We start from the raw sequence: 16,203 nt of genomic DNA on the forward strand, positions 1-16,203 counted from the left end.
AAAAGACCAAAAGGTAGGTTCCGCTATCCAATTTGTTCAAAGTTACATTATACGTGGTCTATAGTGTGTGATTTGAGTCGGATCCATGCTAGAAACATACTAGATATTCCCTCCGGCATCATCTTGAGAAGTGGTATTCCCACCCCCGCCACCACCACCAGGATTCTCACCTTGACCACCGAGGGTCGGGAACCCCCAAGTCCCATTGGGACCTACGCCATATCCCATCCCGCCCATCCCATACGTGAATTCCGCACTGGGTCCCATCCCACCACCACTCGAATAGATTCCACCTTGTCCTGTGGCCGTAGCGAAGAGAGATGGTACACCGCCGCCATTCCCGCCCATCATACCACCTTGGTTCAGGTTCATTGCAGCATTCATCATCCCCCCTCCCCCTGCTGTGTTGTCAGGTCCTGCAAGAGAGGTCATACTCCCTCCTACGATGGCGGAATTGTCACCTGGTAGTCCCAGGAGATAACCGAGGTCCAACTGAGATTCGAATTGAAGAAATGACTCCATGTCAAACGCTCCTAGAACGCTAGATGTAGGTTGGGTAGAGTCGAATGTCGGTGGAAGAGAAGCATGTGCAGATTGAGGGCGACTAGAGTACAAGTATTCGTCAATCAATCACTTTCACCATCCAGTCGAGATCATCGACCACTCACCTCGGACCAAGATCCTCTTCACCATCAGGTTGTCCGATGCCACCGATATCTGCCGCCCTGGCAATGTCCCTGATAGTTTTCGCGAGGTACGTCGATAATCGCGTCTCGCTCAATTCACCCGCTTCGAGAAGGTCGATACTCATCTTGAGGTAGTGGGCAATGACTGGTGGATCGATATTCGATGCATTTTGAGCAATTGGTGAGGCTTTGGTCATTCTTACGAGGAAGACGGCCGCTTGGGCGAGGGTGATAGTGAGATACTAAAGATCAAGAGCGTCATCGTCAGTCTTGTTCGGAGATCGCGATGAAGGCGACCACGCACATCCGTTGCGAAACTCAGGGCCATATCTGTCTGACTTGACTCGAAATGAGTCTGAATTGTGCTCATAGCAGCATTCAAGGCCTTTTTCAGGCACTGCGCAACGAAAGGATCTTCATCAGGACCTGATTTGAGCGCGAAAGAGTTGAGACACAATCGCATGTGGTCCGCTTGTAGTCGGGCGATTCTGGCTGATGATCCAAGATAGAGCGTATACGGCGAGCCTATTGCACAATCGACCTGTCAGCCATTATATCGCGAGATCCCTACCGTGTGGACTCACCACTCCACAACCACAACCTAGACCATTCGTCCAATCTCGCATTGAGGTCCTTGAACATATTCCTCACATTCAATTCCTTGTCATGGAACATATCGGCTCGCCTTGGATCCGCCCAGAGGGCCGAAGTAGGGTCGGCCAGCATCTCTCCCCAATTGATGAGATCTCTTCCGATCTGCGTCAACTGGACTTGACCGGCGATATAGACGTCACCGTAGAGTGAGATTGAGGGCGTGCTCCCCGGACGAGGAAGGGTCTGGTTCATTCGAATTTGCAGGAACCCTTGTTCGTCAACAGTCTCGAATTGAGTGCTCTGTGGTCGACCGAAGCCGAGCGACAAAAAGCCGTCAAAGCTACGTCCTACTGTCAGCAGTCTCATAGAGGGGAAAAGCTAATGATGCCCACCAGAACCAGCACAACCATGTCCTCCACTGAGGCATGAACGCATCCAGCTTGTCCCATCCCTCTGTACCTGGCCTTGTGATTCTCGCCATTCCGGCCGCTTGACTCAGGACCTTGTGCACTCCAAGCCTTCTGGCAATTCGCGCTGCATGACCCGTGACAACCCAAGCATCTGGTCCCCTCCCACCACTCTGCAGTCCCCAAGCTGCAAGCAACATCACTGCCTGTACGTCGGACAGAGCATGTTGCTTTCTCAACAAAGTGTTGCCCAGATGTGCTTCGGCAAGATTGGCAAGTCGGGGAGGAATCGATGGCTCAAGAGGAGGATATGCGCCTGGAGAACGAGACGTGAACCGAATGTAAAACCGAGCTGCTACGGCGACGATCGCGGAGATGAGGAAGGGTGATTGTCGAATTGTGTTGAAGGCATCGTCTAAAGCGACGTTGACCACGGGAAGGAAAGGGTGACAGTGATCAATGAAGCTTTGGAATCCTGAAATCAGTATGATTTCGCTCGCTCCGCTTCACGCCCACTTACAAGTCGAAGAGGGTATGAGCCATGTGAATGTCGACCAGATCCGTATTGACAGGATCATCTTTGTCGCGCATGACCCGTTTCTCATACGTTCCAGGTCCAGGCTCATCTCGACTTTGAGGCGTGCTTAGCTGGGGTGAGCTTCTTCTCGACTGCTCTCGATTGTCCCAAACAGCGGGCTACAAACGAGTTAGTGAGTGACACGGCGGCTAAGCCTGGGAGTTGTCAGAACTCACCTGATATACCAAAGCCTTGAAGGGCGCCTCATCAAAGTCAGCTTCTGTAGCTGTAGCGAGCCTTTCCTCCGCTTTCTGACCTTTTCCCTTACTTCTCTTACCCGACCCGAACGGCTCTCTCAACCTCTCAGCGCTCAAGCCGACAGAGTCGCTTCTTCCGAATCCCACGCTTGCGGGACTGGGCCCCGTTCCATTTGATGAGAAAGCCGACGGCGAGTTGATGTTCGGAATGAACGTGTTATTAGGGGAAGATGTGAATCTGACGTGAGGGCCGCCATGTTGACTTATCTCGTCCGGTGACATTGAGGTTGTCTGCGCATTGAGGGGCAGAGCTGAAGCTCCCACTCTTGGTGGATCGAGAGGTCTTACATGGGTAGGGGGAGGGATGTCCGGTGGTGCCCATTGAGCTGACTTTTGAGGTGGGTAGGCTCGACCTGATTCTGATGTAGCGAAACTTTCCGCTCTTCTTCGAGTCGGATCAAAAGTATGCAACATTTCTCCGTTGGGATAAGTCGCACCACCACCACTCCCACCATTACCTCCTCCCCCAGAACCTGCCAGACCTGCTAATAAATTTGCAACGCTGCTTTCCAGTTGTTCCAGCCGCGCATTGGCTTCCGTCACGACTGTGCCTTCTCGACTGGGTGGACCTAGACCTGGTCGACCGAAATCGCAGACATTCTTCGACTTCGTACATCGATTGCAGGGCCATCCACCTATACACTTGAGCTTCTGTTTCCTACATCGCAGACATGCTTGAGCCGCACGTCTCGCTCCGGGCTCAGACGACGACGCACCACCCCCACCTGCTCCTCCAGCATTCTGAGGTTCTTTTCGGACACTGGTGTTGGCAGTGGCGTTCGATGACATGGATGTAGTCCGAGCTTTGGGTCGACCTCTGTCCGAGGAAGTAGGTTCGCTCGGGACTGCACGTTTCTTGGAACCGCTTGATCCACCTTCCTCGGCTTCATGCCGATTATGACCCTGGTCTTTCTCTACCTCGGATATATCCGCACCGTTCCGAGGACTCGTTGTACCAGCTTCGCCACGATATGCCGATGAGTTGTTGACAAGAGGCGGAGGCGGAGGTGGCGGGTAGGTGGAAAAAGTCGCTCGATGCTGTTGCGAGCTGGTCACAGACCCATTTTGCGATCTGTTGTACGGGTCTCCGGACTGCGAATGTCTTGGATCATCCTCCATCTTTGCAGGATCGTGATGAAGTTTCGAGTGTCCCGAAAGAGAGAGGAAGGGAGAGATGCCGAAGGTTGAAAGAGTCGAATGTCGGATGATGAGCCGGTGAAGCGAGAACGGAATCAAATATCCCAGGAAACAGGTTCGGATGGTCCCGAGTGGCTCCGACTCCATCATCGTGAATCACTGAGGCTACCTCAATCATCTATGTATGTTCGTTATCGCGACGAAGCCCTACTTGTATCTGCATCACTTCGCTGTGTGGATAGCATGCTGAAGCCGCTCTCGATGGACCTCTCGTCTTCGGGTGATCGTGAGAAGAGACGAGCGTAAGTTGCCATACTGCTTTCGAGGGAGGTCCGTACAAGCACCATTCAACCAGCGTGACGATCACATACAAAACAACATGCATGACTCTGCAATGAATAGTTCCCCCGGAAGACCTTCATGTTCCGTATGATCTGTGTGTCTCAACTCAGCTTCGGAGCTCTACGCAGACGTCGGTGTATTCCTCCGTGTAGCTGTGAGTGCAAAGGATCCCTGCCTGAGGCAGAGCACCAATGCTCGCTCATCGCCCCGTATCCATCCTGATCTTCTCCAACAGCGCACCCATCCTGGCCCCCATATTCGGTTGGCCTCTCTTCCCACCGCGAGTCGAGCTGGTCGGTGCTTCTCTCGGTTTATGGTACTTTGAGAAAGCCTCACGTTTGATCTGTCTAAACGAGGGTTTCTCAGCCCCGGGCATAGGCGTTGTTGTTGTTGTCGTTGCGGTCCTCCGAGGAGGAGGTGAGGGTGAAAGTGCTCGAACTTTCGGTTTCGGTGGTTGTGTTTCCTGTCCAGATCGTTGTGTGTCTGGTCGAGATCGTTTGGATGGAGATGGTCTTGTAGATGAAGACGAAGAGGTATTCGATGGTCCCGCTCTGCTTTCCATTCTCTTCGCATCTGAGACCTTCCCATTCCTACCATCATCTCCACCATCCTCCTCATCATCTTCTCCAGAGCTAGGTCCCGCACCTCGAACAGGTACATTCTTCCCCTTGCCTCCCTTCGCTGCTTGAGACGATGAAGCCGATGCTTCTCCTCGCTCGCCTCGTCGTTTGGATCCGTCACCCAATCGGTCGCTTGCCATCCCTTCGGTTTTCAAGACCTTGGCATATTGTCTCTTGACTTTGGCTCGTTGGATCAGATCCGCTTTGATCTTGTTAGCTATTGGAAAACAAAAGGTGTTTGATCAGCTTTCGCTTTCCCAAGTTGAGGACGACGATCGCTCGCAAGCCAGAAGATAACGATGGGTAAGGCGGACGATGAATGTGGTCCCCGAAGCGATAGTGAAAATGAGACAGAGAATTGGCTGTGCTAGTTTTTTGACTGTGAAGTGTTTGGAGAGATTGGTGGAGATTGTCCAGGTTGGACACTCACCCTTGCCCAAGTACGCATCTCTAGGAGCTCTCGATGGCCCGACTTGGAACCCCCTCTTTGGACCCGAGTTGTGACCGGATTTCGCCTGAGGTTTCGGTTTCGGTTTCGGTCTCGGCCTGACCCCCGCTTCCTTTTGTTTCCTCGTGACTCGGGGCATGCTGATTGAAGGTAGATGAGGAGCACTCTGCTTGAGGAATGATCAGATGTCAATAGTGAATGGGGTCCGGGTCCATTTGTGGATGATACATACTCACTGGCTCAGTTTAGAAAAAAAGAAAAGACAACCTCCACAAACACGCTGGTGGCGAACAAAACAAATGCCACATCGTCGATTTCCTCCAGATAATCCCGCCACCCCACCGTGGAGGATCTTCCAAACCTTTTCCGGTCCCACCACTTTGATATCTCTCCCTCACATCCGCTGCAACAGAGAGAGTGGTCGCCGCTCGTTTCTTGACACCTCGAGAGAGTCAATCACCTCCATTCATCTGCTTTCCTTGTTCATTCCCACCACACTCACCGCTCTGTCTCTCCGTCTATCTCTCTCTCTCTCTCGCAAATCTCTCTCCCTTTCGGGCCAAGACACTCACAAACGCAAACACTCTTTCTCAGGCCACACTTTTGAATGAGCACGACAAGTGAGTTCTACGCGCCCCGTCCTTCCCTTCCCTTTCCCCCTCTTTTCTTATGCATTCCGGTGCTGACAAACGTGTCTACAGCTATCACAAAGGACAAAGTGGACGCCACTTCCAAGAAATCAAAGGCCCCGGCTGGAGATGCTGGGGTCGAGAACCTAGGTCCTGCATTTGGTGAGTGGGTGTGAGCGATACACGGCTGCGGGTGGGACCATCGTGTTGGGTCTCAGGAAGGCTCAATCATGTCTACTTGCGGAAGGAATTCGGTGGCAAGACAGAACACTTTTGACTGATCATATCAATGCTTCGCAGACCCCTTCGCTCCCGTGAACGATACCCCATCTATCGAAAAGGCTGTAGGAAGCAAAAATGACAAGATCCACATCCGTGCGTCCAACCTCCTTTTGTCTACACTCTCGATGGCGTCGTACTGATTTTCGGTCTTCCCCCGCCACTAGGTCTTCAACAGCGTAACGGTCGAAAGACCCTCACGACTGTCCAGGGTATTCCCAAGAAGTTCAATCACACCAAGATCCTCAAAGCGATGAAGAAGGAATTCGCATGCAACGGTACCGTCGTCAAGCCCGAAGAGGCCAACGGAGAAGATGATTCTCCGGCTCCCGCCGGACCCAAGCCCAACCATGGGGATGTCCTTCAATTGCAAGGAGATCAGAGGGTAGCGGTCAAGGAATTTCTCATCGAGTCCGGTATCGTTAGCGCCAAAGAGGTCAAGGACCTCATCGTTATGTGGGTGCTGAACGCTTTTAACATCTCTGGTTGCTGGGGGAAGGATGCTGACAGTATGATCTTCTAGTCACGGTTACTAAGCCGGATCTGTTGCGAAACACGATACACCGACCGCTCTCGAGCCTTACCACATTCTGTCCCGTTTCAGCATGGCTAGACACTCAGTGTATCTACTTTCGCATATAGTTTCGATTTTGTACTCCGTCCGGCTTCTCAGAATGAATGGCTGTAATTTCTCTTCGAATCGAATTGACTCTCACATCTGGATATCTATCTATATGCAGGAAATGAGTTGGCAGTGCGACAATGCTGGTATGGTTTACTTTGGACCTGATCGTATTTACCGCCACTCAGTCTTCCTCTTCCAAGGCGTGCATCTGGGGTGCGGAGTCAGCGCTATACATGCTCAGGCTGTACAGTGACCTACCTTGAATTCGAGGATGCCTGAATGACCGCCAACCGGTACACCTTCGCCAAGTGGCATCATGATCTGCACGCAGAGGAACCCGTCGTGCTCTATTTGAAGGCAGATTTTGACAGACTGATGCAAAGCTCGGTGAAGCAGAGCGAAATGGGACGAATGGTAGCTGTTTGGCGAGGTCAGCATCGCTCATCTTATCCCTGCGGGATCTCAACGGTAAGAGAAACCGCGTGGAAGCGAAAAGCTCACCTGAATGAAACCCGCTTTTCGCACTCAAACTTATCCATGACCTCTTTATCGTTCGGATAATCCAGTTCTGTCATCCCGAAATCGCCCTCGGCTTGAATACTGAACTGTCCCACTTCGGCTCTGTGTCGATGACGACCGTTAGACGAGATGGTCGCGTCGGGTTGTTGGGGCGGTATGGACTCTCTGGGCGGAGTGGCGAGGAGCGTGATCCTCGTGGAAGAAGGGGGAAGGTCGAGTAGGGCGTCGCGGAACCATTCGGATTTCATGATGAGGTAGAGGGCGCTACAGACGAGTGTTGATGAATGATGAGGCTTGGTAAGGTATCGAGAAGACATGGATGGATATAGGTGAAAGAGTGCAAACTTACGTCTGATCAGGATCGAATTGAGCATTCATCAGTTCTTCCGGCTCGAGGGTCTTGAGATTACATGTAGTTGTAGGTCCTCGAGCATCGTCCGACCTGTATGAGCCAGTATTTTATCAGTCTCGACTCTTTGCGATGTGAACAGATATTCGCCTCGCCCCCCATTTCAAACCCAACCCATACCTAAGAGCTGTTCTGCACGGAATGACTGGGTGTGGACTCATGTGACACTCACAACAAGATACTCAAATCGTATCCCAATCCCTTCCATTCCATCCTCATTCCGGTCCTCTTTTCCCCTCCTCTACCTCCTCTTCTCTGATCCACTTCATCCGCCTCGTGATCACCGCCCATTCCCCCAGATTCGCCGTCGCCCGCCCACCGTCTTTTCGTCCTTCCTCCTCCCCCTCCCGCAGATGAAGATATCGATCCTACGGAGCTGGATCCGGCATTACCGAATATGTTGAGACACTGAAGTAAGGCGTCGAGGGATAGTTCGAATGTAGCGGGTGTGGAGGGGGGGTTATAAGTGAAGCTGGTGAAGAGACTGGTGGGGATCCAGGCGATGGCTACGAGGTCGAACAAAGCTTAGCATAAGCCCTACATTGCTCCATCCGGATCACAATCTCGAACGCAAGGAAGACGTCATTCTGCTGAGCTGGGAGGGCAATATGGAGACGCATATAGGTCAAAGACCAGACTCACCACATAACGTCCGCACTTCTTCTACCGTAACTGCGAACCCCGCTTCATAAATCTCCATAACGGCATTCTGCGAATGATGCAATGAGCTTCAACCGACTTGCACCAAGGGGAGAGGATGAAAGGGAAGACCAAGCTCACATGCTTCAGACCTATTCCTCGTAGGAGTCGAGCGAAGGGCCGGACATCGTTAGTCTCAGCTATCAGGACCTGTCAATGAAGAGTCAACTCAAAGCCTATCATCTCTGTGCAGGGAGGTCAAGGGCCAATTGCTTTCGAGTTCAATCAGGTCAAATACGTACGGGTAGGGTGCTATTCGCCATTGCTGCATGGACAAAGAACGGGCAGAATACTTCCAAGTGGAGAAGAATGAAGGAAAAGAGAGAAATAAAATGTTGAGTGGACCACTCGGACGCGTCTGATACCCGGCTGATCGATACGAGGTGGCAAAATGACTAACTTATCATCCTGTAACCAGCGTTTTTGAATCCGTTCGCTGAAAGGGATCCAGCATGGAGACAACTCTTATGCAACGTCGGTTCGACAGGCTCGAGTGATTTGTGCGATGCTGGACGAAGCACTTTCGGAATCAAGCACTATCGGAATCGGGAGGCTTTGTGCGATATTTTCACTTCGAGACAGGCTGGATTTTGTCCGAGCAGTTGGTGATATCCAGATGCATCGGTATGGGGTATGGTACAATACATGAACAGTTCGCACTTGATGTCTACCCGTCTGATTCCCCCGAAAAGATGCTCCACTGCTCTCAGAACCCCTCGCTGAACGAACAAAGCATGAACAAGATCAAACCTCCTCGACCTCCTTGTGCTGGATGTCCTCCTTATGCGTAGGCGGATGCAACTTCCTAGCGTGGAGGTCTTCCACTTGACCCTGTTGACCTCGAGTTGGATGTCCTGCGAAACCGAACAACTCGTCCATCTCATCGAGACGGAGACCTTTCTACCGGTCGGAACAAGACTCGTCACCATCTATCACCGAAAGTAGGTAAAGGACGATTGTTCACTCACTGTTTCTGGGAGGAAGAAGTAGGCCCACACAGCACTGAGCATAAGACAAGCAGCGAAGAAGATCCATGTACCCCATCCCATGGCGATGAAGATCTCTGGTGTTGATTTACTGCAAGCAAGAATCATAAAGGGTCAGTAAAATCCCACGCCATCTCTGGACCGACGTCAATCACTCACGTGATGGCGAACTGCCAAAGCCACTGGCACATTGCAGCATATGCTCCGCAGAGGCCTCGGATACCGAGAGGATAAATCTCGGCGGTGACAATCCAAGGGAGACCGTTGGCACCGAACGACCTGGGAGGCACCGAGTCAGCCATTATTCGTGCTCGTCGATAGAAAGTTCTGCAGTCGCATATGCCCTTCCAGAAGGTTTCTGTTCTGGAAAAGGGACAGTTCAGCTTTGATAACTCACCAGAACACAGAGTAGAACATGACGAGGGTGGTGGCTGCTGTACCTCCTTGATGAGTGGAGTGGGAGATGACCTTCTGGCCTGCAGGATGACCAATTTTGACATATACGCCAACGTAGATCAAGCAGAGCGAACAGGCGACCGAAGAGACGATCCAAGGTTGCCTTCGACCCCACAAATCGATGAAGAAAATGAAGAAGATGATCGAACCGATAGCTTTGACCAAACCGTAGATACCGGTGTACAGGTTGACGTCGGTGATACCGAGAGATCGGAAAAGTGTGGGAGAGTAGTAGTTGATGGCGTTGGCTCCTGAAAAATTTTGCAGAGCGAACATGATGAAGGCCAATGCGATACGGTTTCGGATACCAGGGAGGACGATCTCTCGACCTGCTCCTCGGAGATAACCCCAGAGTCCAGGCTTGCCCGCGGTAACAGCTCGCTCGTGGAGAATGCGTTCTCGATACAGGGAGATCTCTTCCATCAGGTAGGGGTGGTCGGCAGGCAACATTCGGAGATAAGTCAGGACTTCCAATGCCTTTTCGTCTTGATCGTTCTTGAGGTAGTACAAGGGCGACTCTCGGAGGAAGAAGGTTCCAACGAGTAGGATACCGGCGGGACTGATGAGAAGAAATCAGTTGACATTTCGCATTATTCCATTATGAAGAATCTTCTTCTCACATGAGCTGCACACCCATGGGAAGACGCCATGTGACATTCGCAGTCTGGTCCATGTTTTGGGATACACCGTAGTTGATCCACTATGCATTGTGGACGGTCAGTATTGAGACCATATTGGAGTGTTTGCCACTCGACAAAACTTACGAAACCAATGAGTGAACCGATCTGATATGAGATCTCGAAGAAACCTGTCAATCGACCTCTGATACTAGGGACGGATTGTTCACTGATATACGCGGGGACTGGTGAGGCAAGAGTAGTCAGTGTGATGATGCTGCCTCGCTTCTGCCCTGGGGACACTCACCAACACCGGTGATACCACCGACAGCAAGACCACATAACGATCTACCCGCGTAGATGTAGCTCAGTTGCTTCGGAGGAACTGTCTGTATGATCGCTCCGACAATGAACACGACAGTCGATATCTGCAGTGTGATCTTCCTTCCCCAACTCTCCATCATGGCCCAAGAGAACGCTGCACCGAAGAAAGCTGCCGCCTGGAAACACGATGTGATATTTGACGAGACGTTGGCATACTCCTTGGCGTTCAATTTGTCGGTCCCGAAATAGGCCTTGAAACTGGATCGGGCGATGGTGGTACCCGCGAATGCACCGTCATAACCGAATGTCAGTGATCCCCAAGCCTGAGATGGAAAGAAAAGGTAATCAGCGCCATTTGACGATGGATGGGTAGCTGTAGACGACTCACAATGAGGATAGCGGCTCCGTATAATCGCCAGTTGTACTACAGAACTGGTGTCAGTCTGGATGCTATTGCACCTGTCATGACTGCTTTGGACTCACGACCTGGGGAGGTGTGGGACGGTCTTCGACGACTTTCCAACCCATGTTGAACCGGGACTATATTTTCCTCGTTCTACGTGCGAGATGTTGAGGTGGACGACAAGGAGACGGGAGATTGATGGTATGATATGGAGGACGCGTGGTGATGAGGATGTCGACACGTTTGTGATTGATCGCTTGTAAACGCAGTCGGAGGGAGATGTGTCTGCTTTCCATCTTTCGAATTCCAGACTATTTATTTGTGAACAAAAAGGCCGTGTTGGACAGACCATTCGGGATCGAGCCGTAAGCTACGGACCGAATGTGAGAGTTCGGCTCTTGATGTCGGATCACTCCCAGTTTTGAAAAGAGAGAGATGCTCTCCCTGACCAAACGATTGATTACGCAGTTTCATCACTTGGGCCCACTTGAGGGGGGACGAGCGGGGCAATAGGGGGGTGCCAATGAAAAGAGGGGGTTAGATCAGCGGGGGAGGGGGGGGACAGGGGGGGAGGGGGGGAGGGGAGGGAACGTGAGTTTTAACCCAAAGAGGTAATATCTATACTGGTTTTGTGAGCCTTTGCCAAGTCAGATACATCCCGAATGTATTCGGGTTTCGATCAGACTTGACCCGGGACACCGGGACGGATTTGAATCGGACTTGTTGTCAACCATCTTCCCTGCGACAGTTCGGCTCGTTTTCAGTCATGTCACTTGCCGAATACACGATCGGAAGAGCTTTTCCACCATATCCCATGTCACCCCCACATCCTGCTCGATAACATGTGTCTCTCGGAACTGTGGGCCCTTTGCTCTGGCCCGCTGTGAAAGTTGCGGATCGTTGCGGGGAAAGAGATTGATTGATCGCTGGGATACACGACGCATCGCTTCATCAGAGGTATCGATCAGGCGAGTAGCATGAGGAGGAACCACATGCGGAGCCCATGTCCTCAGCTGAGGAAGACGGGAATTCGGCATAAATGAAGTTGCATAAATTTACACGGCAGATCTGATCCCCTTACTTGAGCACATATCCAATTGCGTTGTGGAACGATATACCTCGACTTGCAGCGGACTCTAATTTTGTTCCCTAGAGAGGTCCCAGATCTCTCCTTAAAGTGTCACCAGGTCCCTGCCCTTACCGATCAGCTGTGCTTCGTCCGTCTCTTCGCCCATATCGTCCCAGCTCTTCTGTCAACTCTAATAGCTCCCTCATCCCAATCCATGTCGCTTTTGCTATAACCGCACGATCGTGAACTGAAGACGGATATGGTGCCTAGGAACGACTTTTTGTGGCGGAGTGAATCGACGGGCACGAAAGGATGTGTTCCGCCAGTGCGATCAATATGGCGTCGTGCGAGTCCTTGCAGTTTGTGGGACTGTCGACCATGGTCGAGTTCGAGGTGCATTTTGAGAGGGAAGCAGTATTCTCTGGCCGAGTCCGAATCGTCGATGCTGCTGGGGACGAAGTGTAATGTGTCACACTCGCAGAATATCTGTCGGGAGCGCCAGAGGAGGTGAGACGTTGCGTGTGTGGGCCATCGTTCTTCTCTCCTCTTTCCACTAATTTGGGATCTCGCGACCACCCCTCGTCCCCTGCTAAAGTCTTCTTGGCACCGTCAAGGAACCTATCCAGATCATTCGTGTTCATCTCGACATCCCCCTCTTCTCCCCCGGTTCCGACTGGTCCGCAGCGTATAGACTTCGGACATGGAGTTGTCGGCGTTGGTAAGCTCAATAGAGCTGAGGTCGTTCGAAAGGGTGCAACCGGGCGAGGAGCGATCCTGGAAAGACTGGAGAAAGGGGAGATATCATCTTCCATCTCTTCGTTTTCCGTGATACGCAATGATCCGGATGGAGTGCGAGGTAGGTTGGAGGCGGTTTGAATGAGTTGTGCTCCGACTGGATCGTCTTCGATATTTGACCTTTGCAAGTCAACGCCGATGAGCACAGGAGACGGATTCTGGATATCGAGGGCGATCCCTTGATTCTTTTCCCGGGTAGGTGTAGAAATGGGACGAGCAGCTCCAATCGAATGATTTGGGATACCGGATAGTGGGAATGGTGAAGCCGGAGCCTTCCAGTCGCATGGTCTGACCACATCCTCCTCTCCCGTAGAGTCCAGCTCGTCGATGTGTCCATTTTTATCCTGAATGGCTTTCGATGTAATTGCCGAGCAAATTTCCGTCTCACCGCACGACATGGAATCATCCTCGTCGTCCGCATCGCTAAGACTCGTTTGGTGGTTTCCGTGTTGTCTGTCCGACTCTGGTCCCTCCATAGCCCCCACTTCTATATCGACACTTGAGGGCGTTGTTGCTGAACTCATGGCTGGCAGGGTGTGCAGAGGTGGATGCGCTCTTGGTGGAGGAGTCTCGAACACCCATCTTGGACCAGCCTTGAAAGGTTGAGTACTGATGCTGTTGTCTATCTGGATAGGACCGTTGGGATATCCCGGTCCTGGAGACGGAGTGTCGGAAGACAGGGAGAGCCGAGCGATCGCTCGTCGTTTCGCAGAGGTTGCAGGTGAGGTAGGATGTGCCTGATGTGTCTTGTGGATATGGAAGGATGGAGCTGAATTGGGTCTATTGGTGACAGGAGAAGTCGAGGATCGAAGTCGAACTTGACTTCCGGCTGGATCTTGATGTGTCTGCAGATGAGGATGGAGCTGTCGTTCTGGTGTGAGAGAGAGGATGGAGGGTGAGTCGGGAGAAAGTGAGGGACTTCGTAGATCTACCACGTCATCTGCATTCATGTTGGACCTCCCTCCAGCAATCACACCACCTCTAGCAAGCTGGATGAAGTGTCTTTTCCTCATGTTCGACCTGTTGTCATCTCACGTCAGCCTACGCAAATCTCGCTGGTATCGATGCCCTCACCCATGCTTGTTTCCTCGTCTGGGTCTGTAAGGGGATCGTGATCGTGATATGGCACGGAGATTGCTCCTTGCATTCCCGGGATTGGTCGGAGGGACTGCATCCGGGAGTGAGGCGTCAGTGGCCATTCAGAGATTAGATCAAAAGGAGGATGATAGGCAGCTTGAATGCGACTCACAATGACTCTGGAAATGATTGTGAAGTCGTGAAGCTCGGTCGTACGACCTCTCGCATCCGGGCCAGAAGCATGCATATTTGTGCTTGGCAAACATCTCCAGGTGTCAGACGGTCATCTCAATGAATGGATGAATGGAGCAGCCGGAGAAGGTAACACAGAAATCAAAAAATAAAAATAAAAACCCCATTGCGTGTGGAAGTCTAGCATGTAAAGGGTTCAATGATATCGGAAGTGCAGGGTAGGGAAGCATCTTCGGATGGTTGAGGGCTGAAGCTTCCTTAACGACGGTCGAGGCTCGTTGTCAAGGTAGGAATTATCAGCGAGATGGTCATTAAAGGCCCAAAAAAAAACAGAACGAGACTGTTCAAGCGGCAGTTTCTTCCCAAACTTTTCTTATCGGTGTGTCGCGGGGATGTCTATTGCACGTCGTCATGATACCACCTGGTCAGGCATCCACGCAGGTATCATCGATATGGCAGCTGTCCGTCTTAACTTGACATATGTGTTCTGGAGTTCGAGAGCGTTGGAATCAACAAGAATATGATGCGCACCCGTGAAACTGCATGGCGCGTTTCATTTCGCCACATCAGATCGGTTTCTTACCAAACACTATTCCCTCACCCCACTTACCATCATCACCTTGTCACACCTTTCCACCCTACCTCGAACGCTCTTTCCTCTTCACTCAAAATCCATCCTATCGTCTCATATCACGAAACGGAACATCTCCACGCAGCTTCGCCTTCCATCAACTGCGCATCGATCACGCTCGATCTGCCTCATATCTCACATACAGTAGAAGAAACGGGGAACAGACAACGACGACTTGGACAAGATGGCTAACCTTGGTGTTCCCGTGAAGCTCTTACACGAGTCTTTGGGCCATATCATCACTGTTGAATTGAAGACGGGAGAGGTGGGTCTCGACTCTATCCATCCCATTGTCGCTGTATCTGTATGCGGTATACCATGCTGATGTGTTGTCGTCTGACAGATGTACAGAGGGAAGTTGATGGAGGGTATGTTTGTCGCCTTCGAAAAAGTCTGACCGGAAGAGCTAACCGTAATCTCGTTATATCTTCCTCCATCTCTATCACTTCATCTGAATCACATCCGCCATCGTACTTTACTCATAATCCTCGATATATCTGCCCAACCCACCCGACGCCTCTGCATCCACAGCCGAAGACTCGCTCAACATCTCACTTCGAGAAATAACCGTCACAGCCCGAGATGGTCGTGTGTCTCAATTGGAACAAGTGTATATACGAGGTAGCATGGTGGGTTTCACCTGCCTTGAGCGAGGCTCTGTATGGCGTCTATCTATGGGAGCGATTGGCATGCACCTGTTCGGGGGCTGCCTCAGTGAGTAGGAGTAGTGGCTGATGAATTGTCGATATACAGATCCGATTTATCATTGTACCTGATCTGCTTGCCAATGCCCCCATGTGAGTGTCTTCTCCTGTCTTTCACTGCTCACATACACAACCCACGCCGATACCGTGTTGGCTGTCCTCCAATAAGTCATTCATGATGGTCCGTACACGAGCTGATGATTAACACTCTACAGGTTCAAGCGAGTCGGTCCTAACGCTATGCGAGGTAGAGGTATCGGTGCAGCCCGAGGACGAGCCACCATTCAACGAGGTGAGTAGTGGCCCAGACTTGCTCTTCTCCAGTCTTCGACTCTTTGGTGTGTCGCTGAGTCGTTGTGATTTCCGCTCCGATAGCAAACGCTCGACGAGGAACGACGAGGACAAACCAAGGTGTCAGGCGATAATTGCGCGGTTGGATGGAATATAGAAAATTGCTGGGAAGCGCAAAACGAGAAAAAGGGCGCGATGCCTGATCAGATTCGGGGAAACTGTATCATGATCCAGGGGCATGAACATGATGTCCTACAGCAAAACACAGTGTCGTCGGTCATCTCATGTTGAATGGGCTTCTTCGTTGAGTGGCTGGACTGCACGTTTGAAGCAGGACGGATCGTCTGGTCACTGGCCACAGGTCATTGAAAGAGGGACAGAGGACACGATGTCGGAAATAAGACCTGAGCTGGAAGGACCACAACAACTT

At 51.6% G+C, this 16,203-nt stretch overlaps 7 protein-coding genes across 7 annotated transcripts; 2 read left to right on the forward strand and 5 right to left on the reverse strand.

Annotated features, from left to right (window-relative positions):
- Window positions 1-99: 99 nt before the first annotated feature.
- On the reverse strand, window positions 100-3,640 carry IAR55_000097 (uncharacterized protein; the record flags this gene model as incomplete). The annotated part of the gene is made up of 7 exons (XM_066943235.1): window positions 100-604; window positions 669-928; window positions 991-1,211; window positions 1,271-1,620; window positions 1,673-2,152; window positions 2,208-2,383; window positions 2,441-3,640. 7 exons carry the CDS (start codon window positions 3,638-3,640, stop codon window positions 100-102), a joined length of 3,192 nt encoding a protein of 1,063 aa, XP_066805777.1.
- Window positions 3,641-4,199: 559 nt separating this feature from the next.
- IAR55_000098 (uncharacterized protein) lies at window positions 4,200-5,207 on the reverse strand (the record flags this gene model as incomplete). Its single annotated transcript, XM_066943236.1, has 2 exons — window positions 4,200-4,837; window positions 5,051-5,207. The coding sequence occupies 2 exons, from the start codon at window positions 5,205-5,207 to the stop codon at window positions 4,200-4,202; spliced, it is 795 nt and encodes a 264-aa protein (XP_066805778.1).
- Window positions 5,208-5,675: 468 nt separating this feature from the next.
- Window positions 5,676-6,512, forward strand: IAR55_000099 (translation initiation factor SUI1; the record flags this gene model as incomplete). The annotated part of the gene is made up of 5 exons (XM_066943237.1): window positions 5,676-5,688; window positions 5,770-5,859; window positions 5,998-6,072; window positions 6,144-6,432; window positions 6,500-6,512. 5 exons carry the CDS (start codon window positions 5,676-5,678, stop codon window positions 6,510-6,512), a joined length of 480 nt encoding a protein of 159 aa, XP_066805779.1.
- Window positions 6,513-6,782: 270 nt separating this feature from the next.
- On the reverse strand, window positions 6,783-8,491 carry IAR55_000100 (uncharacterized protein; the record flags this gene model as incomplete). The annotated part of the gene is made up of 8 exons (XM_066943238.1): window positions 6,783-6,809; window positions 6,860-7,019; window positions 7,103-7,384; window positions 7,470-7,562; window positions 7,702-8,035; window positions 8,172-8,238; window positions 8,310-8,378; window positions 8,471-8,491. 8 exons carry the CDS (start codon window positions 8,489-8,491, stop codon window positions 6,783-6,785), a joined length of 1,053 nt encoding a protein of 350 aa, XP_066805780.1.
- A 481-nt stretch (window positions 8,492-8,972) lies between these two features.
- Window positions 8,973-11,139, reverse strand: IAR55_000101 (uncharacterized protein; the record flags this gene model as incomplete). Its single annotated transcript, XM_066943239.1, has 9 exons — window positions 8,973-9,128; window positions 9,197-9,305; window positions 9,374-9,493; window positions 9,612-10,229; window positions 10,291-10,370; window positions 10,435-10,532; window positions 10,595-10,934; window positions 11,000-11,035; window positions 11,095-11,139. 9 exons carry the CDS (start codon window positions 11,137-11,139, stop codon window positions 8,973-8,975), a joined length of 1,602 nt encoding a protein of 533 aa, XP_066805781.1.
- A 1,210-nt stretch (window positions 11,140-12,349) lies between these two features.
- On the reverse strand, window positions 12,350-14,221 carry IAR55_000102 (uncharacterized protein; the record flags this gene model as incomplete). Its single annotated transcript, XM_066943240.1, has 3 exons — window positions 12,350-13,898; window positions 13,953-14,046; window positions 14,128-14,221. The coding sequence occupies 3 exons, from the start codon at window positions 14,219-14,221 to the stop codon at window positions 12,350-12,352; spliced, it is 1,737 nt and encodes a 578-aa protein (XP_066805782.1).
- A 741-nt stretch (window positions 14,222-14,962) lies between these two features.
- Window positions 14,963-15,907, forward strand: IAR55_000103 (uncharacterized protein; the record flags this gene model as incomplete). The annotated part of the gene is made up of 6 exons (XM_066943241.1): window positions 14,963-15,043; window positions 15,122-15,146; window positions 15,310-15,407; window positions 15,532-15,575; window positions 15,698-15,774; window positions 15,858-15,907. The coding sequence occupies 6 exons, from the start codon at window positions 14,963-14,965 to the stop codon at window positions 15,905-15,907; spliced, it is 375 nt and encodes a 124-aa protein (XP_066805783.1).
- Between the last annotated feature and the right edge of the window lie 296 nt (window positions 15,908-16,203).

Source organism: Kwoniella newhampshirensis, chromosome 1 (genome assembly GCF_039105145.1).
Source record: "Kwoniella newhampshirensis strain CBS 13917 chromosome 1, whole genome shotgun sequence".
NCBI lineage: Eukaryota > Fungi > Basidiomycota > Tremellomycetes > Tremellales > Cryptococcaceae > Kwoniella > Kwoniella newhampshirensis.